Raw genomic sequence first — 25,762 nt, 5'->3', positions numbered from 1 at the left:
TGCTCTCTCTCTCTCTCTCTCTCTCTCTCTCTCTCTCTCTTTATCCCCTCCCATTGTTTATGTCACTCGCCCCTCCTCCTCCTCCTCTTTTCCTTCCTTCTCCCCCCTCCTCTTTTCCTCCCCCTGTTTTCTCTCTCTCTCTCCTCTTTTCCTCCTCCCTCCTTCTTTCTCTCTATCTCTCTTCTTCACAGTGGTTCCTTTCACTCTTTTTCCTCTTTTTCCTCTTTTTCCTCTTTTTCCTCTTTTTCCTCTTTTTCTTGGGCGTGTTTCAGTTTGTTTCTGGGAGGAGAAACTTTACACTGAAAACATCTTTTTCTCACCACAGAAACAAGAGACCAGAAGACCAGAGACCAGAGACCAGAGACCAGACCAGAGACCAGACCAGAGACCAGAGACCAGAGAGACCAGACCAGACCAGACCAGAGACCAGACCAGACCAGACCAGACCAGAGACCAGAGACCAGACCAGAGACCAGAGACCAGACCAGACCAGACCAGAGACCAGAGACCAGAGAGACCAGACCAGAGAGACCAGACCAGACCAGACCAGACCAGACCAGACCAGACCAGAGACCAGAGACCAGACCAGACCAGACCAGAGACCAGAGACCAGAGACCAGAGACCAGAGACCAGACCAGACCAGACCAGACCAGACCAGAGACCAGACCAGACCAGACCAGAGACCAGACCAGAGACCAGACCAGACCAGACCAGACCAGAGACCAGAGACCAGACCAGACCAGACCAGAGACCAGACCAGACCAGACCAGACCAGACCAGACCAGAGACCAGACCAGACCAGACCAGAGACCAGACCAGACCAGACCAGAGACCAGACCAGACCAGACCAGACCAGAGACCAGACCAGACCAGACCAGAGACCAGACCAGAGACCAGACCAGACCAGAGACCAGAGACCAGAGACCAGACCAGACCAGACCAGACCAGAGACCAGACCAGAGACCAGACCAGAGACCAGACCAGAGACCAGACCAGACCAGACCAGACCAGACCAGACCAGACCAGACCAGAGACCAGAGACCAGACCAGACCAGACCAGAGACCAGAGACCAGACCAGAGACCAGACCAGAGACCAGACCAGACCAGACCAGACCAGACCAGACCAGACCAGACCAGACCAAGACCAGACCAGACCAGACCAGACCAGACCAGACCAGACCAGACCAGACCAGACCAGACCAGACCAGACCAGACCAGACCAGACCAGACCAGACCAGACCAGACCAGAGACCAGACCAGACCAGACCAGAGACCAGACCAGACCAGACCAGAGACCAGACCAGACCAGACCAGACCAGACCAGACCAGACCAGACCAGAGACCAGACCAGACCAGACCAGACCAGACCAGACCAGAGACCAGACCAGACCAGACCAGACCAGACCAGACCAGAGACCAGACCAGACCAGACCAGACCAGAGACCAGACCAGACCAGACCAGACCAGACCAGACCAGACCAGACCAGACCAGACCAGACCAGACCAGAGACCAGACCAGACCAGACCAGACCAGAGACCAGACCAGACCAGACCAGACCAGAGACCAGACCAGAGACCAGACCAGACCAGACCAGACCAGACCAGACCAGACCAGACCAGACCAGACCAGACCAGACCAGACCAGAGACCAGACCAGAGACCAGACCAGACCAGACCAGACCAGACCAGACCAGACCAGACCAGACCAGACCAGACCAGACCAGACCAGACCAGACCAGACCAGACCAGACCAGACCAGAGACCAGACCAGACCAGACCAGACCAGAGACCAGACCAGAGACCAGACCAGACCAGACCAGACCAGACCAGACCAGAGACCAGAGACCAGACCAGACTGAGACCAGACCAGAGACCAGACCAGACCAGACCAGAGACCAGAGACCAGAGACCAGACCAGACCAGGGACCAGACCAGGGACCAGACCGGGTTTTGGTTCAGGGTCTGGGGTCTGGGGGAGGAGGGTTGGACCTTTGTTATAAAGTGAATGAAGCAGGAGAAGCAGATGGTTGACGACAAAAGGAGCCGAGAGTCACAAAACAAACCAGTGCAGGTCACGGGTCAGATCTGTGGAGAGGCGGCCGCGCTCACTGGAAGAATGTGAGTCTGAGCCCGAGAAACACCTGCTTTAGAGATCAGCTTTAGAGATCAGCTTTAGAGATCAGGTTTAGAGATCAGGTTAGAGATCAGTTTAGAGATCAGGTTTAGAGATCAGGTTTAGAGATCAGGTTTAGAGATCAGGTTTAGAGATCAGGTTTAGAGATCAGGTTTAGAGATCAGGTTTAGAGATCAGGTTTAGAGATCAGGTCTAGAGATCAGGTTTAGAGATCAGGTCTAGAGATCAGGTCTAGAGATCAGCGTTAGAGATCAGGTTTAGAGATCAGGTCTAGAGATCAGCTTTAGAGATCAGGTCTAGAGATCAGGTCTAGAGATCAGGTTTAGAGATCAGGTTTAGAGATCAGGTTTAGAGATCAGGTCTAGAGATCAGGGTTAGAGATCAGGTTAGAGATCAGGTTTAGAGATCAGGTTTAGAGATCAGGTTTAGAGATCAGGTTTAGAGATCAGGTGTCCTCAAACCTGTTGTCCTCGAGTTCCAGCACAAAGTGAACTGGAGCCAGAGTCGATGGAGCCAAAGTGCAGCCGTGATCACTTCCTGTTTGAAACACAGCGGCCAGAGAGAGAGAGAGAGAGAGAGAGCTCTGTCCGTTTATATAAACAGACTCACGTTTAAACTCTAAACTCTGAGTATTCTCACGTTTAAACTCTAAACTCTGAGTATTCTCGTGTTTAAACTCTAAACTCTGAGTATTCTCACATTTAAACTCTAAACTCTGAGTATTCTCTTGTTTAAACTCTAAACTCTGAGTATTCTCTTGTTTAAACTCTAAACTCTGAGTATTCTCACATTTAAACTCTGAGTATTCTCTTGTTTAAACTCTAAACTCTGAGTATTCTCGTGTTTAAACTCTAAACTCTGAGTATTCTCTTGTTTAAACTCTAAACTCTGAGTATTCTCACATTTAAACTCTGAGTATTCTCTTGTTTAAACTCTAAACTCTGAGTATTCTCGTGTTTAAACTCTAAACTCTGAGTATTCTCTTGTTTAAACTCTAAACTCTGAGTATTCTCTTGTTTAAACTCTAAACTCTGAGTATTCTCACGTTTAAACTCTAAACTCTGAGTATTCTCTTGTTTAAACTCTAAACTCTGAGTATTCTCTTGTTTAAACTCTAAACTCTGAGTATTCTCATGTTTAAACTCTAAACTCTGAGTATTCTCTTGTTTAAACTCTAAACTCTGAGTATTCTCTTGTTTAAACTCTAAACTCTGAGTATTCTCGTGTTTAAACTCTAAACTCTGAGTATTCTCTTGTTTAAACTCTAAACTCTGAGTATTCTCTTGTTTAAACTCTAAACTCTGAGTATTCTCACATTTAAACTCTGAGTATTCTCTTGTTTAAACTCTAAACTCTGAGTATTCTCGTGTTTAAACTCTAAACTCTGAGTATTCTCACGTTTAAACTCTAAACTCTGAGTATTCTCGTGTTTAAACTCTAAACTCTGAGTATTCTCTTGTTTAAACTCTAAACTCTGAGTATTCTCACGTTTAAACTCTAAACTCTGAGTATTCTCTTGTTTAAACTCTAAACTCTGAGTATTCTCACGTTTAAACTCTAAACTCTGAGTATTCTCTTGTTTAAACTCTAAACTCTGAGTATTCTCTTGTTTAAACTCTAAACTCTGAGTATTCTCACATTTAAACTCTGAGTATTCTCTTGTTTAAACTCTAAACTCTGAGTATTGTCACATTTAAACTCTAAACTCTGAGTATTCTCACGTTTAAACTCTAAACTCTGAGTATTCTCTTGTTTAAACTCTAAACTCTGAGTATTCTCGTGTTTAAACTCTAAACTCTGAGTATTCTCTTGTTTAAACTCTAAACTCTGAGTATTCTCGTGTTTAAACTCTAAACTCTGAGTATTCTCTTGTTTAAACTCTAAACTCTGAGTATTCTCTTGTTTAAACTCTAAACTCTGAGTATTCTCACATTTAAACTCTGAGTATTCTCTTGTTTAAACTCTAAACTCTGAGTATTCTCGTGTTTTAAACTCTAAACTCTGAGTATTCTCACGTTTAAACTCTAAACTCTGAGTATTCTCGTGTTTAAACTCTAAACTCTGAGTATTCTCTTGTTTAAACTCTAAACTCTGAGTATTCTCACGTTTAAACTCTAAACTCTGAGTATTCTCTTGTTTAAACTCTAAACTCTGAGTATTCTCACGTTTAAACTCTAAACTCTGAGTATTCTCTTGTTTAAACTCTAAACTCTGAGTATTCTCTTGTTTAAACTCTAAACTCTGAGTATTCTCACATTTAAACTCTGAGTATTCTCTTGTTTAAACTCTAAACTCTGAGTATTGTCACATTTAAACTCTAAACTCTGAGTATTCTCACGTTTAAACTCTAAACTCTGAGTATTCTCTTGTTTAAACTCTAAACTCTGAGTATTCTCACATTTAAACTCTGAGTATTCTCTTGTTTAAACTCTAAACTCTGAGTATTCTCTTGTTTAAACTCTAAACTCTGAGTATTCTCGTGTTTAAACTCTAAACTCTGAGTATTCTCGTGTTTAAACTCTAAACTCTGAGTATTCTCACGTTTAAACTCTAAACTCTGAGTATTCTCACATTTAAACTCTGAGTATTCTCTTGTTTAAACTCTAAACTCTGAGTATTGTCACATTTAAACTCTAAACTCTGAGTATTCTCTTGTTTAAACTCTAAACTCTGAGTATTCTCTTGTTTAAACTCTAAACTCTGAGTATTCTCGTGTTTAAACTCTAAACTCTGAGTATTCTCTTGTTTAAACTCTAAACTCTGAGTATTCTCACGTTTAAACTCTAAACTCTGAGTATTCTCACATTTAAACTCTGAGTATTCTCTTGTTTAAACTCTAAACTCTGAGTATTCTCGTGTTTAAACTCTAAACTCTGAGTATTCTCGTGTTTAAACTCTAAACTCTGAGTATTCTCACGTTTAAACTCTAAACTCTGAGTATTCTCGTGTTTAAACTCTAAACTCTGAGTATTGTCACATTTAAACTCTAAACTCTGAGTATTCTCACGTTTAAACTCTAAACTCTGAGTATTCTCGTGTTTAAACTCTAAACTCTGAGTATTGTCACATTTAAACTCTAAACTCTGAGTATTCTCACGTTTAAACTCTAAACTCTGAGTATTCTCTTGTTTAAACTCTAAACTCTGAGTATTCTCACGTTTAAACTCTAAACTCTGAGTATTCTCTTGTTTAAACTCTAAACTCTGAGTATTCTCACATTTAAACTCTGAGTATTCTCTTTTAAACTCTAAACTCTGAGTATTCACATTTAAACTCTAAACTCTGAGTATTCTCACGTTTAAACTCTAAAACTCTGAGTATTCTCTTGTTTAAACTCTAAACTCTGAGTATTCTCTTTGTTTAAACTCTAAACTCTGAGTATTCTCACGTTTAAACTCTAAACTCTGAGTATTCTCTTGTTTAAACTCTAAACTCTGAGTATTCTCACATTTAAACTCTGAGTATTCTCTTGTTTAAACTCTAAACTCTGAGTATTCTCGTCTTTAAACTCTAAACTCTGAGTATTCTCTTGTTTAAACTCTAAACTCTGAGTATTCTCACGTTTAAACTCTAAACTCTGAGTATTCTCTTGTTTAAACTCTAAACTCTGAGTATTCTCACATTTAAACTCTGAGTATTCTCTTGTTTAAACTCTAAACTCTGAGTATTCTCTTGTTTAAACTCTAAACTCTGAGTATTCTCACGTTTAAACTCTAAACTCTGAGTATTCTCTTGTTTAAACTCTAAACTCTGAGTATTCTCACATTTAAACTCTGAGTATTCTCTTGTTTAAACTCTAAACTCTGAGTATTCTCTTGTTTAAACTCTAAACTCTGAGTATTCTCGTGTTTAAACTCTAAACTCTGAGTATTCTCTTGTTTAAACTCTAAACTCTGAGTATTCTCTTGTTTAAACTCTAAACTCTGAGTATTCTCACATTTAAACTCTGAGTATTCTCTTGTTTAAACTCTAAACTCTGAGTATTCTCACGTTTGATGAGTCGTCACAAACGTCTGAAGAAGGTTTCAGACTCATCCATGCATGTCTGAGTCATCTAGAGATCTCTCCTGGGCCCTGTTCTAACCCTCCTCACGGTTAAAAGTACGAGTCTGTACGAGGCTCCGCCCACATTCTCCCGCGCAACAACTGTCCATGAAAACACAAAAACATGACAAAAAACCAGTGCTCTGAAGGGGGAGGGACTTAGCACAGGGAGCAAAGGGGAGGAGAAACTCAGAGCCACAAACATAAAAGTGAAATTTATATAAAATCACAGACGAGCAAACGAGGTGCAGAAGAAGAGAGGAAGTGAACGACTCAGACGAAACAGAAGACGAAACAGAAGAAGAAACAGAAGAAGAAACAGAAGAAACAGAAGAAGAAACAGAAGAAGAAACAGAAGACGGAGGTGCAGATGGAGGTGCAGACGGAGGTGAAGATGGAGGTGAAGATGGAGGTGCAGATGCGGAGGTGGAGGTGGAGGTGGAGCGTTGTGACTCTGTTGACCTTCATGTTTCTTCTGGACTCAGGTGAGGGACACGACTCTGAAAACTGATCCAGGATCTGATCAAGATTTTACATTTCACTTTGTGTCACTTCAATAACAGAAACACTGTTTATACTTCAACTACTACAAGTACTACTACTACTACTACTACTACTACAAGTACTACTACTACTACAAGTACTACTACTACTACTACTACTACTACAAGTACTACTACTACTACTACTACTACTACTACTACTACTACTACTACTACTACTAAAGTCCAGAACTGACTTGTCGGGACTCAGATGTTTAAAACAGATTTTCGAGACACAGAAACTCAAACAGAGTTAAAAGTTTCAGACTCAGTTTCAGCTGAAATGAAAAACAAAAGGTTCTGGTTCTTTTCCTCTGGTTTTGTTTTTATTCTGACGTCTCAGTTTCAGCTTCAGGATTTTTATTCATTGAAAATCGACTTTTGCAAAAATTTCACACAAAATCAGAGTGTGAGTTTTCCAGTCGTGTCATCGCGGCTTCACACTCAGGTCAGGTGGAGATGTTTGTTCTGACTTTTCTCAACGTGACTTTGATGAGGACGAAGCTTGAGGGACTTTGAGACGTGTGTCCAGTTTTCTGACAAAAAAACCTGAAAACTGTGACAGTGAAGAGAAATGTCCCTGTGACCTGAGCCTCGCTGCAGATCCACGTTCAAGATTCAAAAAGATGTGTTGAATATGTCGTTTAACACCCACAGAGTGAAACTGACTGAAGATTAAACTTCTCACACTTTTCTGTTTCTCGTCTGTTGGAGCAACGTCCAGATTTAACGACTTTCATTTTCAAACATTTAAATGAACGAATCATGACATTTATCTGAACGACAGAGAGAGTTCATTAAACATCTGACCTGAGGGACCCGAGGGACCCGAGGGACCCGAGGGACCTGAGGTGTCCATTCAAGTCCTGCCCAGACCCTGGTGAGTCTCACAGATCTGACCCCAGATCAGGTTTAACCAAAAGGAATCAAACCAAACTGTCACAGAACATCAGAGTACAACAAAGTACTACAGGACTACAGTACTACAGTACAGTACTACAGTACTACAGGACTACAGTACTACAGTACTACAGTACTACAGTACTACAGTACTACAGTACTACAGTACTACAGTACTACAGTACTACAGTACTACAGTACTACAGTACTACAGTACTACAGTACTACAGTACTACAGTACTACAGTACTACAGTACTACAGTACTACAGTACTACAGTACTACAGTACTACAGTACTACAGTACTACAGTACTACAGTACTGTACTACAGTACTACAGTACTACTACTAGTACTACAGTACTACAGTACTACAGTACTACAGTACTACAGTACTACAGTACTACAGTACTACAGTACTACAGTACTACAGTACTACAGTACTACAGTACTACAGTACTACAGTACTACAGTACTACAGTACTACAGTACTACAGTACTACAGTACTACAGTACCACAGTACTACAGTACTACAGTACTACAGTACTACAGTACTACAGTACTACAGTACTACAGTACTACAGTACTACAGTACTACAGTACTACAGTACTACAGTACTACAGTACTACAGTACTACAGTACTACAGTACTACAGGACTACAGTACTACAGGTACTACAGTACTACAGTACTACAGTACTACAGTACTACAGTACTACAGGACTACAGGACTACAGTACTACAGTACTACAGTACTACAGTACTACAGTACTACAGGACTACTAGGACTACAGTACTACAGTACTACAGTACTACAGTACTACAGTACTACAGTACTACAGTACTACAGTACTACAGGACTTACAGTACTACAGTACTACAGTACTACAGTACTACAGTACTACAGTACTACAGTACTACAGGACTACTACTACAGTACTACAGTACTACAGTACTACAGTACTACAGTACTACAGTACTAGGACTACTACAGTACTACAGTACTACAGTACTAGTACTACAGTACTACAGTACTACAGTACTACAGTACTACAGTACTACAGTACTACAGTACTACAGTACTACAGTACTACAGTACTACAGTACTACAGTACTACAGTACTACAGTACAGTACTACAGTACTACAGTACTACAGTACTACAGTACTACAGTACTACAGTACTACAGTACTACAGTACTACAGTACTACAGTACTACAGTACTACAGGACTACAGTACTACAGTACTACAGTACTACAGTACTACAGTACTACAGTACTACAGGACTACAGTACTACAGGACTACACAGTACTACAGACTACAGTACTACAGTACTACAGACTACTACAGTACTACAGTACTACAGGTACTACAGTACTACAGTACTACAGTACTACAGTACTACAGTACTACAGTACTACAGGACTACAGTACAGTACTACAGTACTACAGTACTACAGTACTACAGACTACAGTACAGTACTACAGTACTACAGGACTACAGTACTACAGTACTACAGGACTACAGTACTACAGTACTACAGTACTACAGTACTACAGTACTACAGTACTACAGTACTACAGTACTACAGGACTTCAGTACTACAGTACTACAGTACTACAGTACTACAGGACTACAGTACTACAGTACTACAGTACTACAGTACTACAGTACTACAGTACTACAGTACAGTACTACAGTACTACAGTACTACAGTACTACAGTACTACAGTACTACAGTACTACAGTACTACAGTACTACAGTACTACAGGACTACAGGACTACAGTACTACAGTACTACAGTACTACAGTACTACAGTACTACAGTACTACAGTACTACAGTACTACAGTACTACAGTACAGTACTACAGTACTACAGGACTTACTACAGTACTACAGTACTACAGTACTACAGTACTACTACTACAGTACTACAGTACTACAGTACTACAGTACTACAGTACACACTAAGGACAAAACAACTATAACAGAAGTACTATAACTACTACTTCTGTAACTACTACAGCAGAAGTTCACAGGGTCACAGGGGTCAGAGTTTCTGTTCAGGGCGGTGGGTTTAACCACAGAGAGGAGGGACTGAAAACACTAAAACACAAAACACAAAAAACACAAAAACACTAAAACACAAAAACACAAAAACACAAAAACACAAAACACAAAAACACTAAAACACTTTTACAAATCTACAAAATAACACTGACACTGGTGCAAACATGAAGGAGATGAAGAGAAGATGAAGATGAGGAGGAGGAGGTGAAGTGTGGAGGAGGTGAAGTGTGGAGGAGGTGAAGTGTGGAGGAGGTGAAGTGGGAGGAGGTGAAGTGTGGAGGAGGTGACGTGCGTCATGAGGAAGTTTGCAGTTCGTCTGCAAAAATCTGTGGTGAAACTAAACCACAAGTCAAACTGAAACCTGCAACATCCTGAAAGACGAGGAACATTTAGTGTCACTGCACAAACAAGGAAAAGACAATAAACAATCAAACACCAGGGGTGGGTCAGTTTCTGTGAGTTTCTGCAAAGATCAGGGTTTGTGTTTATAGATTTTTTATTGTTTAATTTCAGTTTGTGTTTTTTTGTTGGTTTAAATCTTCATTAAATTCAGATTTTCTATATTTTTACAACCTGAGGAAATTTTCTGGAAGGTTTTAAAACAGAATTCAGATCTTTCTCCATGAGCTACTGACCCTCTGAAGCTGGAGAGACCCACAGCCTGGTTCAGTCCTGGTTCAGTCCTGGTTCAGTCCTGGTTTAGTCCTGGTTCAGTCCTGGTTCAGTCCTGGTTTAGTCCTGGTTCAGTCCTGGTTCAGTCCTGGTTTAGTCCTGGTTTAGTTCTGGTTTAGACCTGGTTTAGTTCTGGTTTAGTCCTGGTTCATACATCAGCTTCATTTGACTCCACATTTTTCTAACACTGATGTTGTTGCTTTTGTTTCTTCATTAAAATTAAAGAAAATTTGATCAAAATTGAGATTTAAAATGTCACAGACCAGAAGGATCCACAGGGGTCAGAGGTCAGGGGTCAGAGGTCAGAGGTCAGAGGTCAGGGTCAGAGGTCAGAGGGTCAGGGGTCAGGGGTCAGGGGTCAGAGTTGCTGCTTTAAAAACATTTCTTCTTGTTTTCTGTTTTGTTCTGGTTTTCTCAGGTGGAGCCTCTCACTCTGTCGTCTCTAAATTTGATGGTGAAGCTCAGCTCCCGTGTTCTGGTATGAAGAACTTCAACTGTTGTGACATTTCCTGGAGGTTTCAGGGTCTGAAGGCCTCAGCCCCGGTGAACATGTCTCTGAGCAAGAAGAAAAACGTCATCCCCAGGTTCAGCTTGATGAAGAACTGTGGCCTACAGTTTTATGCTGTGATGGACAAAGACGTGGGCTGGTATTTCTGTCACGGCCCTGGACCAGACTCAAAGCTCCTGCACAAAGTCTCTCTGAGTCTGGTCAAAGGTAAAACTCTGTTTCTTCACACACGAGGACCTTCATGAGGGAGGTTCTGGGTAAAACTCTGTGGTTCTTCTGGAGGTGGAGGAGCAGTGGCTCTAGTCTGAGCCTCTGCAGAGTCAGAGCTCAGAGTCATGGTCTGTAGGACTTTGGGTCTGTAGGACTTTGGGTTTGTAGGACTTTGGGTTTGTAGGACTTTGGGTCTGTAGGACTTTGGGTCTGTAGGACTTTGGGTTTGTAGGACTTTGGGCCTGTAGGACTTTGGGTCTGTAGGACTTTGGGCCTGTAGGACTTTGGGTCTGTAGGACTTTGGGTTTGTAGGACTTTGGGTCTGTAGGACTTTGGGTTTGTAGGACTTTGGGTCTGTAGGACTTTGGGTCTGTAGGACTTTGGGTTTGTAGGACTTTGGGTCTGTAGGACTTTGGGTCTGTAGGACTTTGGGTCTGTAGGACTTTGGGTTTGTAGGACTTTGGGTCTGTAGGACTTTGGGTTTGTAGGACTTTGGGTCTGTAGGACTTTGGGTTTGTTTGGGTTTGTAGGACTTTGGGTCTGTAGGACTTTGGGTTTGTAGGACTTTGGGTTTGTAGGACTTTGGGTCTGTAGGACTTTGGGTTTGTAGGACTTTGGGTCTGTAGGACTTTGGGTCTGTAGGACTTTGGGTCTGTAGGACTTTGAGCTGCTGAAGTCACTGGGTGGAGTTGGGAAATGGATGGACATGGAAAGAACACAAGGTCCCAGTGAAGTGAAGGTCCAACTCGTGTCGTATCTGCTCCTTCCACAGCTCAGCAGGTTGGTGGTGCTGGGACCTGGAGCTGCTTCCTGTCGTCTCCAGAGCTCCACAGGTTTTCTGTCACGTCTGAAATGATGCGCGACTACAAAAAAAACCAGTGGATTAAGAATCTTGGACAGAGAAAACTGAAGTGCACAGTCGTGGATCTGCACACGAAGAAGAAGAAGGAGCTCCACCTCCAACTGCCCGGTGAGGACGGAGGGCGGGGTCTGGAGGAGGGCGGGGTCTGGAGGAGGGCGGGGTCGGAGGAGGGGCGGGGTCTGAAGGAGGGCGGGGTCTGGAGGAGGGCGGGGCCTCGAGAAGGGGCGGGTCTGGAGGCGGAGGGCGGGGTCTGGAGGAGGGCGGGGTCTGGAGGAGGGGCGGGGTCTGAAGGAGGGCGGGGTCTGGAGGAGGGCGGGGCCTGGAGAAGGGGCGGGGTCTGGAGGCGGAGGGCGGGGTCTGGAGGAGGCGGGGTCTGGAGGAGGGCGGGGTCTGGAGGAGGGCGGGGTCTGGAGGAGGGCGGGGCCTGGAGGAGGCACTGTTCTGTCTGAAGTTTTGTTACTCGATTCAGAGTCGAATCAAACTGAACTCGAGCTCCTCACAGGAAAATAAAAATGTTTCTTTAAATCACTTTTGTATTTTTTTCTTGAATTTTCAGACAGTTTTGGTTTCAAGTATTTTCTGTGCGGCGTCGTACAAACCTGCAACAAAACACAGAATAACTCAACTTCCTCCAAAACCTCTGCGAGCCTCAAAACTTCAAACACAACACGACCTGAGGCCCGACCTGAGGCCCGAACCAGACCACTCATCAGGGTCAAAGGTACGAGACACACACACACACACACACACACACACACACACACACACACACACACACACACACACACACACACACACACACACACACACACACTACACACACACACACACACACACACACACACACACACACACACACACACACACATACACACACACACACACACACACACACACACACACACACACACACACACACACACACACACACACACACACACACACACACACACTACACACACACACACACACACACACACACACACACTTTCACACACACACACCTAATTTTGGCCATTTTTTTTACTGTTACCATGACGACAAATACAAATAAAATAACACACTCTTATTTGGATGAAATCATGTTTATAGTCGGGGAGCCAAAGTCTCAAAAATGGGTTGAACTTGACATTGTCATTGCCATATTTTTAATTTTTTTTTTTAATTTGTGTTTTATTTGTGTTTTTTTTTTTTTAGAGAAAATTTAGAAAAATTAAAAATTTCCTCAAATCCTCCGAGGGTTGGGTGAGCTGTCAATAAACGCATTCCAGATGCAAAGAACATGTGGCGATGACATTCAGTGAAAAAATAATTCTTAAAACACATTTTTACATGATTTTGGCTCAATTTAATGCAAAAAAAAGGCGTGGGTTTTTTTCCACTTTTTTCCAATATTTTCATCTTTACCTCATTGGCATCAAATCCCCAAAGTCTTGACATCAGCCGATCTGCCGTTCTTTTCTTCAAACTGTAAACTGTATTATCCACAGAAAAAAAGATAAAAATCCAACCAAAATCAGTGAATCTGTGATGATTTTTTCCCACCAACAGAACCTCAACATTTCATATTAAATAATCAGTAAAAAAAAAAAAAAAAAGTCTTTGGAGAGATTTTGTCCCAGATTTGTTCCTCTGGTCGACCTGAAGTGTTTTTTTTGTTTCTGCAGTGTTGTCGGGTTTGATCGCAGGTCTGGGAGTCGCGCTCGTGTCTCTTCTGTTCGTCATAATCCTCTTGTGCAAATGTAAAGGTAAAATTCTAAAATTCTGAAAAAAATCGTCTGAAATATTTTTTATATTTTGAAACGTGCAGAAATTGTTTGAACATTTGATTTTCCTCTGGTTTATTTCAGCAAATCAAACTCAGAGGGACAAAAGGAATGTAAGTATCCTTAAAGGTTGTATAGAGGATTTTTTTAAGGAAGAGAAACACAGCGACAGTCCTCGTGCGCGTTCAGAATCACTGTTGAAGTTTCCTGTCTAGAAGTAATTCAGCGACCGACGCGTCACTTTTTAGACCCTTCGTCTGCTTCGGTCGCGCCATCGCTGGACGAGATCTCCAAGAATCACCTCAGTTTGGCTTTGCTCCTTTTCCTCTTCTCTTCTTCTTTCAGCGACCTCAAAAACGGACTTTCTTTTGCGGCGAACCGGTCGTGGATTCTCGTCCGCCGTCACGACAAACTTTGTGCGAAATGCGAGGAAGCGACAGTTCGAAAAAGCCTCTAAGAACCGCTGCATAAACCACGTAATCCCCGCGCTCCGACGAGTCAGTTACACTAGGGAGTTTGATTGACAACCCAACAGCCAATAGAAAATGAGGGAGCCTCGTTTTCTATTGGCTGATGTTTATCTGGCCTCAACACGTCCACAGTTGATAGATTTTCATTATTTTTTTTTTGGTCATAATTACAAAGCTGCTGCGTCTCTGTGATGGTATTTTAATCTTTGACTGACAGTTTGAAACAAAAAAAAAAATCCTCCATACAACCTTTAAAGCTGCGCTGTGGAACTTTTCTGGTTGGGGGTCGGTCACCTGCTCGTTTCTATGGAGACGTCACTGCTCTGACTGGAATGTTCCACAGTGTGACTTTAAACAACTCGACTTTATGTTTATTCAATTACAGCTGGATTCAGAGTCAAAAAAATATCTAGAAAACCAGGACTAAACCAGGACTAAACCAGGACTAAACCAGAACTAAACCAGGACTAAACCAGAACTAAACCAGGACTAAACCAGGACTAAACCAGAACTAAACCAGGACTAAACCAGGTCTAAACCAGGACTAAACCAGGACTAAACCAGGACTAAACCAGGACTAACCCAGTGGTTCAGCAAAACCGTTTTTATTTAATTTTATTTATTTGTTTATTTATTATTTATTTTCCCTTGTTTATGGTCGTGCAAACTAATAATAATGTTAACGAAGGTGAAAAAGTTGATCGTTTATGATCGTGCGAAACAAACAACAACGAGAATTAAATAAAAAGTGAGGACATTTTGTTTTTCGATGATGGTCGTTAAAACTAATACTAACATTAACGAAGGCACAAAGGTTTATCGTTTATTAGGAAAAAAAAGGAAATGTATTAATTTAAAGAGAAAAAAAATACATATTAAAAAAACCAAAAAACAAAACAAAAACCTGCCACTGACGCAGACTCAGAGACACGGGCAGAACATGCAAACTGATGATGTTCATGATGATGTTCCACAGGAGGAGGAGCTTCACTACACCACCGTCATGTTCCAGACCGGACCGGACCAGACCGGAGCGACCCGGAGCGACCCGGTGAGAGCTACAGAACCCTGCAGACTCCAGTCGCTCGTCTCCATGGAGACGCTGCTGCTGCTTCTTTCTTCTGGGATGTTCCACAGTGCGGCTTTAAACTCACCTGGTATCTCCATGGAGACGCCTCCTGCTCCGGTCACACATCACATGTTTAAAGCCGTAATGTGGAACTTTACAGACAAAGCAGTAACATCTCCATGGAGACCGGCAGGTGGAAGACCAGGAATGTTCCACAGTGCAGCTTTAAAACATCCACATGTTATAAAAATAAACACGAACATCGAACGTTTCAGAGACGCTGAGACTTTCACCTCAACCACTTTAACAACGACCTTCAGACTAGTACTGAGACCAAGACCGGTCCTGAGACCAAGACCGGTCCTGAGACCAAGACCCGTCCTGAGACCAAGACCCGTCCTGAGACCAAGACCCGTCCTGAGACCAAGACCCGTCCTGAGACCAAGACCGGTCCTGAGACCAAGACCCGTCCTGAGACCAAGACTGGTCCTGAGACCAAGACCCGTCCTGAGACCAAGACTGGTCCTGAGACCAAGACCCGTCCTGAGACCAAGACTGGTCCTGAGACCAAGACCCGTCCTGAGACCAAGACCGGTCCTGAAGACCAAGACCCGTCCTGAGACCAAGACCCGTCCTGAGACCAAGACCCGTCCTGAGACCAAGACCTGTCCTGAGACCAAGACCCGTCCTGAGACCAAGACCTGTCCTGAGACCAAGACCCGTCCTGAGACCGAGACCGGGCTTTTTTATGGTTTCGGTCTTGTCTCGGTTTTGAAGAAGCTTGGACTGAGTCTTGTCTTGGTTTTGTCTCGGTCTTGAAGGCACTTGGACTTGGTTTTGAAGGTGCTTGGACTCAGTCTCAGTCTCGCTCTTAAAGGCACTTGGACTCAGTCTTGAAGGAGCTTGGACTCGGTCTTGTCTCGGTCTTGTCTCGGTCTTGTTTCAGTCTTGAAGGTACTTGGACTCGGTTTTGAAAGCACTTGGACTTGGTCTTGTCTCGGTCTTGGTTTCTTTTTCAGTTTTAGGTTTACTTTCACTTTCACTTTCACTTTCATCCCTGTTTAAATTGATTTTTATGTCCCATAATCCTCGGCTCTGTTCTGATCTGGTTCCCCGTCACACAGACCTGGACTCGTGTTTTGTTTCATTCACATGTTTAACACAAACTCTGCACATTTAACACGAGTTCTTCTCTGCTCCACCTCGTGATGTCATCATGTGGTGATACAGGAAGTGCTCCACTGTGTTTTTAAACTCCACACTCCTTCTGTTTCAGGTCACGGACGAGGACTTTTACTCCACCGTGATCTACAGCGACGTGACCTGCTCCACCTCCACCTGTGCCCCACCTGCCCCACCTGCCTCACCTGCCCCACCTGCCCCTGATCCCACAGCCCTGTACGCCACCGTCAACAAACCAAGACCCAACCAGAACCAGGACTGAACCAGGACTAAACCAAGGCCCAAACAGGACTAAACCAGGACTAAACCAGGACTAAACCAGGACTGAACCAGGACTAAACCAGGACTAAACCAGGACTAAACCAGGACTAAACCAGTTAATTTTCCATTTATTTTTTCCATAGATTTTTCCAAGATTAAGAGACAGTTACTTTAAATTAAAAAAATAAATATATAAAATAATAATAATAATAATAATAATAATAAAAAATGTTGGGCAGTTTATAAATTATTTGAAACATATTTTAAATAAAATATTAGTTATGTTAGTTTTTCTCGCAGATCCATGTTTTATTTTCTTCAGTGTTGTAGTATGAGAGTTTGTCCAGCAGAGGGCGCTGCAGATTAACACAACAGGTTTTTCAGCTCCATTTAAACGTGCAGCGCGTCACAAACGCAACAAAAACAAAAGAAAACGACAAATATTTGATGAAACTCGGAACAAAACAGAAAAGAGACGCTGGATTCAACAATGCGTCGCCGTCTGAGTTTTGTTCCATGATTATTAATTCATCTTTTGACTCTTTATCTCGGGTTTGGTTGTGAAAACATCAGTGTAAACAGAGAAACTCAAGACTTCCCTCTCCCCAGACACCTCCTCCTTAGCCAACTCCTGCTGCGCTGATTCAGCTTTAGAACTCACCCCCGTTTACTCTATTTTTGTTCTTTTCTTTACAACTTTTCCTCAATCTGTCACTCGAAATTATAATAAATATTCACGACTGGAGCTGACCCGCTAAAAAAACACAAAATAATCATTAAACAAACATGAAAACCTGTCTGAGGCACTTTTAAACTCAACCTGGAACTTCCCTTTTTAGTCTTGACCAGTGAGCAGCTCAGTGTAAATGACCCTGTAAAAAAAAATATATATATAAATATGAACAGAGTGAGCAGAATTTCAAAATAAAAAACTGGGATTTCCTCAGTTTGTGTTTGTTTTTAATAATAAAATTGTGAATTGAGTGAGAAATTAAGGAAAACTGTTCAACTTCGGCCCATTCATGACAAACGTGAATCAATAAAGTCATATTTTCTTTGTGTTTTGGTCGTTTTTAAGCAGCTTTTCTGTATTTTACCCAAACAAATGTCAGTTTTTGTCTCTCTTTACTGTTTCAGGATTAGAAAATGGTCTAAAATAGAGACACTGGGGACATTTCTTGTATAAAACTGGGACAAATTTGTGTTTTTTGTATAAATCTGCTGGGACAGGGGACACAGGCTCAAAACAGGGACGTCTGGTCACCTTAAATGTGGATATAATCGCTTTGTGTTGCATTATTTGTATGAAAATCGCTGTGTAAATAAAGTTTGACTGATTAATTAATTGATATTACGGCTGTATAATTCAGTACACACCAGGTACAATGTAATTATAATGCTGTAATATAGATAATTTAATTTCGTTTGTGTCTAATTGTTTTAAATTGATGACCTTTTGTTTGTTTTTGTACAAAATGTGCCGAACCGACAGCTGCTGCAGGAGTCAAAAAATCCCATTTGTTGCAGATCTATCACTTGTTGACGCTTCCTCTTTTTAAAAAACCCACCAATCACAGCGCGCCGTCACTTCCAAATATGGGCAAACGGCCACGATGAGCCCGCCTCTCTTTGTTGCTTGGACCAATCAGGAGACGCCGGCTACACCAGCCTCGAAAGGCGGCGCTGCCTGATCCGTAACACCGCTTTAACGCCGTTTTACACCAGATTTAAACAGGAAAACGACCTAAATCACGCGCGTATCAACGCAAATGCGGGTTTTACGTGCGGATAGTAAGTGCTGACGATGACAAAAACGTGAAAAATGCGCAGAAGAGGTCGGGTTTTTTTCAGGCTACAGAAGTGGGAGGAAACAATCCGCAGTCAGTTAGCGGAGTAGCAAAATATTAGCACTTCCGGGGAATTGCTTCAAAATAAATTGCGATTCCAACCTTTTTGCGATTATAACGTAGTATTTGTTTAAAGAATATGCAATTAATCGTGTTTTTAAGTAATAAGCGTGTATTTCAACTGTTTGTAAAGAAAATTTGAACGTAAAACCAACTTTAAAAGCACAGTGAGGTTTTATTTTGAAGTCGCGTCAGCCGTTTTTCCGCCAGCGTCTCTTAACTTGACGGGCTCCAAAAAAAGGGGCTGAAGTTCCGAAGCCCGGGACCAAAACACGAGTCCTGGAGCCTGGAGCCTGGAGCCTGGAACCTGGAGCCTGGAGCCTGGAGCCTGGAGCCTGGATCCTGGAGCCTGGAGCCTGGGGAATGAGCGGGTCTGTCCTCGGCTCGGTTCGGTTCGGGTTGTGCGGGGATCACGGTGAGGATGCGGCGGATCGCGTTTCCATGACTGAAAATCAGGATAAAAATACAACAAAAAAATATAAAATCCTCGTTTTTTTACTCGGTGCGTTTGTGTTTGGACGTGTCATAGATAAATACTTTTAATAATATAAAAAAAATCACGTGACTTTAGTTTATTTCTACTGACAGAGAAGATCAGGACTGAACCAGGACTAAACCAGGACTAACCCAGGACTGAACCAGGACTAAACCAGATCTAAACCAGGACTGAACCAGGACTGAACCAGGACTAAACCAGATCTAAACCAGGACTGAACCAGGACTGAACCAGGACTGAACCAGGTCTAAACCAGGTCTAAACCAGGTCTAAACCAGGACTGAACCAGGACTAAACCAGGACTAAACCAGGTCTAAACCAGGACTAAACCAGGACTGAACCAGGACTAAGACTAAAGCAGGAGTAATGCGGGACCAAACTAGAACCATGACTAAAGCAGGATTTAACCGGAACTAAAATTAAACCAGGACTAAACCAGGACTAAACCAGAACCAAGACCAAGAGTAAAGTAAGACTGAACCAGAACTAAACCAAGATTTTTTGAACCACAGTTTTGTTTTGTTTTGTTTTGTTTTGCGGCTCGTGTTTCCGTGACTGAAAATCAAGATAAAGATTAAAAAAACATAAAAAATATAAAATAGTGTTTTTTTCCTCCGTGTGTTTGTGTTTGGACGTGTCAGAGATAAATACTTTTAATAATAAATACTTTTAATAATAAATACTTTTAATAATATGAAGGAGCGTTGGAGCTGTGAGGACGATTCACGCTGTGGAAACATTCAGTACATTTTATTTTTACTAAAAATGTCAGAAATCCAAAATATTTCACTGTTTTTCTTTTGTTTTTGCATGATTTTTATAGTGTTGTTGTTTATCTGTGTTTGTTTAAGGATTTGGTCAAAATTTATTTGGATAATTTTACAGTAAAAGGGAAAAAAATTGGCTTTAAATATTAAAATATTAGTGTAAATGATGATTATTTGTGTATTTAACGGAGGTTTGGACATAAACCAGGTTAAATAAATCTGGACTTGTGGTTCATTTAATGACACTGCACCAGGACTAAACCAGGACTAAACCAGGACTAAACCAGGACTAAACCAGGACTAAACCAGGACTAAACCAGGACTAAACCAAGATTTTATGGGCCACAGTTTAGTTTAGTTTTGTGGTAAAATGAGTGAATAAAAGCGTCTGTTTCTCTTGTTTCTAAGTGGATTTCAGTAAAAATCATAATAAGTCATAATTTCTTGAGTGTCTGTGGTTTGAGTTGTTTGATTTTCTCTTTTCTCTGTGTTTTTCCGTTTTAAAGTTGAGTTGTTCTAAGTGGAGGTCGGAGCAGAGTTTTGTGTGGACGATGTTTTTGTCTCCAGGGCATCAGGTTTAACACCGAGACGTTTATCATCCTCACACTGAACTGAAACTGTAAAAGTCTGAACGTACGAGAGCTGAAACGACTGTCGCTCTGTCAGGGACGTTTACACTTTTCAAACGCTCAAAAAAAGAAAATATAACAACACGTAAAACCTTTACATTTTCTGTTATATTTCACTGTATATTTTATCATTTTGTAAATGATTAAAAACATTTTTCTGTATTTAAATCCAGAGACGCCTTTAAAATGTCGTTCACTGCAAAAGACGTATTGTTAAAATTTAATACAATTTTAATGAACTGAATTGAAAAATTGAAAATGACAGAATAAGGAGGAGAAACATCTGAGGAGCAGATGGAGATTTCTGTAAAAACAGTGAGTCTCAGACAGAGTGTGTCCAGGCTCGTGTCCATGGAGCAGATCACATGAACATGTGCAGATCCACAGAGGAACATCTACTCACACAGTGAACTGAATAAATGTCCCTGTGTCTCCATGAGGTTTTACTCTGTGTAAGAACCAAGGACCAACACAAACATGTTCAGAAACACAGAAGGTCCCAACATCAACATCTGAAGAGAAGCAAGTTCATGAAAAACTGTAACGAAGCCCCAAGAGTCTGTGAGGAGAACAAGTTCAGAAACTCAGATTCCTCCAATGATCCTTTAGTCCTGCAGGAGATTCTTTTCCTCTTTACATTTTTGGTTCTAAGTCCAGATTAGTTTTGTCCAGATGTTGTGTTGAAGTTTCAGTCTTGGTGAGTTTGAGCAGCAGATTCAGTTTGGGAGAGAACGACTCAACCTGAAAACACAACAAAAACCAAACATCTTCATCTGGACTTTCTGTGAAACATGACATGTTGTTGGTGATTCTCTGTTCACGAGCTTCAGTTCAGATTTCAGTCTTTCTCACGTTTCATCTGGACGTGTTGGAAACCTGCTCTGTGACTCTGGGGTTTAAATATGTTTCAAATTGAAAGTTTTGAAAATGTGAGTCTAGAATCATTTCTACTTTTTCTCTTCCTCCAGGTTTGTGAGTGAAGCCGCCATGTCCAGCCCGCGCCCGCCGCCCACAGACGAGCGCTCGTAACCGGAGGAGCCCCCCCGCCCCTCGTCCCCGCCCCTCGTCCCCGCCCCCCTCGTCCCGCCCCTCGTCCCCTCGTCCTCTGGGTCTGGAGACATGACGGGTCCAAACTCCCCCAACAGAACCAGCACCAGCCCGGCCAAACTGAGCCGCCACGGCAGGTACGAGACGAACCTTCACTCTGTGTTTGAGTCTAGTCCAGTCGTGTCAAACTCATGTTGTTCCGGGGGTCGAGTCGTGTTTGATCCAAAGTGTCCGGATCAGAAAACTCATGTCATATAAACCCCAAAAATAACAAGAAGTTCAAATATTTGTGCAGAGAAACACAAATCTATTACACAAATCTTTTTTAACTGATGAACTCTTTCTTTTACTAAATATTATAATATTATGAACAACCTGAAACTTTAAGAAAAATACAATTTCAACTCAAAGTTTGAACATGAACTTTCTGTAAACAGAATAAGTCCATTTTTGTTGTAAAATCCTGCACTCGGCTCCACTTTTCTCATGTTGGACATTTTTCTGATGAGGGGTCACGGTCAACAGTCAAAACCATCGTCCTTTAAGAGCGTTTGGAAAGAGACAAGTCTTCATTTGTGCTGCTCTGGTGGGAGGGGCCACGTACAGAGACGCTGGAGACGCTGCTGTGATAAACACCACACAAAATTAACACCATTTTAATAGAAAATATCATTCAAATATTTGAGTAGAAAATCAGTCTAGGGCCAGATTAAAGGTCTTGGAGGGCCGGATCTGGCCCCCGGGCCGTATGTTTGACACCTGTGCTGTAAACTGTATTTATGAACGGACAATGTGCCAAACAAAGGATCTGTCCATATTTTCGCAGCATCGTTTTATTCGCCGCACGGTTCAAAGTGTGAGAAAAAAGTCGAGGCTTCACGACCGTCAGACGTTTTAGAGCAACTCACTTCTTCCACTTATTTTCTGCACTTCAGGTCGTGCGAGTTCAGTGAAAAACTGAACAGACAAAGGTTCAAAAATAAATAAAAGAACAAAACACAAGTCGACGCTCTGACAAAACCACCTCAGGAACAAAAGAACAAGATGGTAAAGTTTGAAAACCTGGAGTGTCCAGACTTAAAGACTGAAGAGTGAAGCGACCGACAAGTGCCACATTTATGAAACAGACAGACTCAGGAAGAACTTTCTCAACAATATTTGATTTGTGTCGTAAAAAGAACGAGCCACGAGTGAGTTCAGCTGTTACATCTGACAAACATCGACACTTCCATGAATCAAAAGTTTAGAAACGTTTTGGTCGACAGTAAAAGGTAAAAAACTGGAAACAATGTGATGTTGTAAAAGTTTGGACCAGTAGTTTACAGTCCAGAAATGACAGTATGTTTCAATAATGGTGGAAAACATTTATTAGGTCTATTTATTTGCCCAAAAACTAAAACAAATATGTCTTGGCTGTTAATCATGATGCAAGAATATAGAAAAGAATAATAATAGAAATAAAAATAATAAATAAATAAACAAATAATAAATAAAAAACTAAAAAATAATAAAAAATGAAGTAAATAATAATAGTAATAAATAATAATAATAATAATAAATAATAAAAATATATATATAAATATATACATTTAAAAAAATAATATAATAAATATTAAACACAATAATATAAATAAATAATAAATAAATAAATATAAATAATAATATAAATAAATAATAAATAAATAAAAAGTGAAGGAGCAGGGCCTTGAGTCTCATCTCTTCTCGCTCCGTTTCACCTTTTTCACCTCTGACCTGTTTTCTTTCCTGTTCCTGTCTGCAGTCTGCCTCCTGTTGGTGAATAACTGTGTTTGTTCTCTGTGTTCGGTGTTTCAGGTCGAAGAGTTCCAGCGCTCACTGCCTGCTGAGCCGCTGTGGCTCCCGCGCCGAGCCGTCCTCGTGCCCGGGTACGGCTCACTCCCCCGGGGACGACGACGACAAGGAGGGCGGCGTCCAGTTCTACGTGAACCGCTCGGGCTTCCCCATCGACGCACACACCTGGGACCAGATGTGGAGCCACGTGGGGGCGGTGCATCCGGAGGGACAGGACATGGTGGAGCGGATCCGCGGCGCCCCCTACCTGCCCAAGGTCAGACCGCGCCCACCACGACCACCACGACCACGACCACGACGACAGGGACGGGGGCTGTTATATATATATATATATATATACTGTAGATGTGTCGAGCTTCTCCCTTGTGCTTCCTCAACACAAACATGTCTCAATCTGAATCTGAATCTGAGGAGCTCAGGGAGTCGTCTGTGCATGTCTGAGTAATCTAGTGATCTTTACCAGGTCTTATTCAAACCCACTGCACATTTCCTTGATCCGACCAAGATTTCAAAACTTATAACAGGTTATTTATGTTGTTTTCAGATTTATTATCTCCTCACTCGTTCTGAGACGCTTCATTCTCGTCTAGAGGTCGTTTATTTTAAGATAAATCGTCCAGTAAAAGAAACTTGCTGCATGAATTTCAAGTCATTCTCTGATAGATTTAAGTGTTTAGATTTAGTTTTTTTTGCGTTGTCCTCTTACGGTTGCACTGCACACGTCTCTGATCTGGCCAAGATTTTAAACCTCCTCTCAGGTTCTTCATCTGGTTTTCAGATTTATTTTCTTCTCACTCGTTCTGATTTGGTTGTAACATCTTAAAAATTGTCACATATATTTTTCTTCCATGACTCAACTCGTCAGAAAATCTTAAATTTAGGCAATAAATGTTTAAAAGAAGAAACTACAATCATTTACCAGAGTTTCCCCTAAAACACAGACACCGATTTGTTGGATACTGAAGTTTGTTTATCTCAAACATCAATCAGCATCATTTCTTTGTGGGAGCGACTGAAACTTGTGCAGGAGTTTCATCTGTGCGACTCACGCTCCTGTTTCAGTTTGTTTCTGTTTAATTCCTGGTTTAGTTTAGTTTTTGCCTCGTGGATTGGACTGTTCTGTGTTTGTTTTGGGACGTGCGGCTCCACAGTGAAAGATTCTCTGATCTCATGTTGTGGTTTTGCTTTGGGCTTCCCCCCCGACCTCTGAACGACCTCTGAACGACCTCTGAACGACCTCTGAAAACTGAGAGAGAGAAAGAGGAGAAAGAGAAAGAGGAGAAAGGAGAGAGGGAGATATCGAGTGTTTGTGGAGGTGAATCTGTGAGCTCATGAGTTTGTTGTCGTGGCCTGAGGCTGTGTTCACGCTTCTTCGCTCTGGTGTCACTTGAGCCCCCAGAGTCTGGAGCTGATCTGGGGTCTGATCTGTCCCTTTATTTCTGTCTGTGCCTGGAGATTTGCATCTAAACTACCGTATTTTTCAGACTATAAAGCGCACCGGATTATAAAACACGTTAAACTAAACAAAACAGTCAAAATTTATTCAACTTATTCACAATAACTCAGCCCGGACTAGAGTTTGGATCGAGCCAAATGTCAAACTGATGGAGATTTTAAGACGTTGCATTTTTAGTTCTTCTTTCAAACTGAATATTTTTATTTCAGTGCCACCACAGTATGATGTTCAGCACGGACTAGGGACGTAACGATATCCAAGTCTCACAATACGATATTTTCACGGTCTGAACCTCACGGTGCAATATTTAATGCGATATTTTTTGGAGACTAAACAAAACTGTGAATATTTAAAACACCTCGACAAAACTTAATCCAAAGAACTGAGAGTTAAAAGTGTCAGAACTGTTGTTTTTTCTTGTCGTCTGCAGTGAACTGGAGCAAAGGATCCTGGTCTGTGTAGTTCCTCTGTGTTTTTAACTCTTCATTTAAACAAAGACACTTGTGAGTCGATTTATCGTGATGATCCACGATGTTATTGTGAAAACTTTGACGATACGAGATCAGTTATTTCAGTTATTGTTACATCCCTGGTGCAGATCTTTCTTCTTTTACACACTGGACCCGGTCTGGACCCGGTCTGGACCCGGTCTGAACCCGGTCTGAACCAGGTCTGAACCCGGTCTGAACCCGGTCTGAACCCGGTCTGAACCAGGTCTGAACCAGGTCTGAACCCGGTCTGACCCTGACTCGTCCGTGGTGTTTGTGAGGTGACATGAGGCTGGATTATCTCGTCTGTCAGGGTTTGTTTAAACGCGAGTCTGTGTGTGTGTGTGTGTGTGTGTGTGTGTGTGTGTGTGTCTGTGTGTGTGTGTGTGTGTGTGTGTGTGTGTGTGTGTGTGTGTGTGTGTGTGTGTGTGTGTGTGTGTGTGTGT

The 25,762-nt window shown here is 42.0% G+C and overlaps 2 protein-coding genes across 2 annotated transcripts in view; both read left to right on the top strand.

The window, feature by feature from the left end:
* The first annotated feature begins 6,458 nt into the window (after window positions 1–6,458).
* Window positions 6,459–18,045, top strand: LOC110173660 (uncharacterized). The gene is made up of 8 exons (XM_055149153.1): window positions 6,459–6,665; window positions 10,787–11,083; window positions 11,859–12,056; window positions 12,505–12,669; window positions 13,616–13,696; window positions 13,799–13,827; window positions 15,161–15,235; window positions 16,530–18,045. The coding sequence occupies exons 1-8, from the start codon at window positions 6,551–6,553 to the stop codon at window positions 16,695–16,697; spliced, it is 1,128 nt and encodes a 375-aa protein (XP_055005128.1). The 5' UTR covers window positions 6,459–6,550; the 3' UTR covers window positions 16,698–18,045.
* Window positions 18,046–21,595: 3,550 nt separating this feature from the next.
* The window catches only part of vash2 (vasohibin 2), a 52,476-nt gene continuing 48,309 nt past the window's right edge, over window positions 21,596–25,762 (top strand). The window contains exons 1-2 of the mRNA XM_055149179.1: window positions 21,596–21,679; window positions 23,376–23,628. Of these exons, the coding sequence (XP_055005154.1) occupies window positions 21,615–21,679; window positions 23,376–23,628 (318 nt within the window). The 5' untranslated portion in view covers window positions 21,596–21,614. The remainder of the gene's footprint in view (window positions 21,680–23,375; window positions 23,629–25,762) is intronic.

The sequence above is a fragment of the Boleophthalmus pectinirostris genome, unplaced genomic scaffold (assembly GCF_026225935.1).
Source record: "Boleophthalmus pectinirostris isolate CB_2022bp ecotype Guang Dong unplaced genomic scaffold, ASM2622593v1 HiC_scaffold_13, whole genome shotgun sequence".
In the NCBI taxonomy this organism is placed as follows: Eukaryota; Metazoa; Chordata; class Actinopteri; order Gobiiformes; family Gobiidae; genus Boleophthalmus; species Boleophthalmus pectinirostris.
Note: the sequence above shows the minus strand (reverse complement) of the source record. Positions and strands in the feature narration are given on the sequence as shown.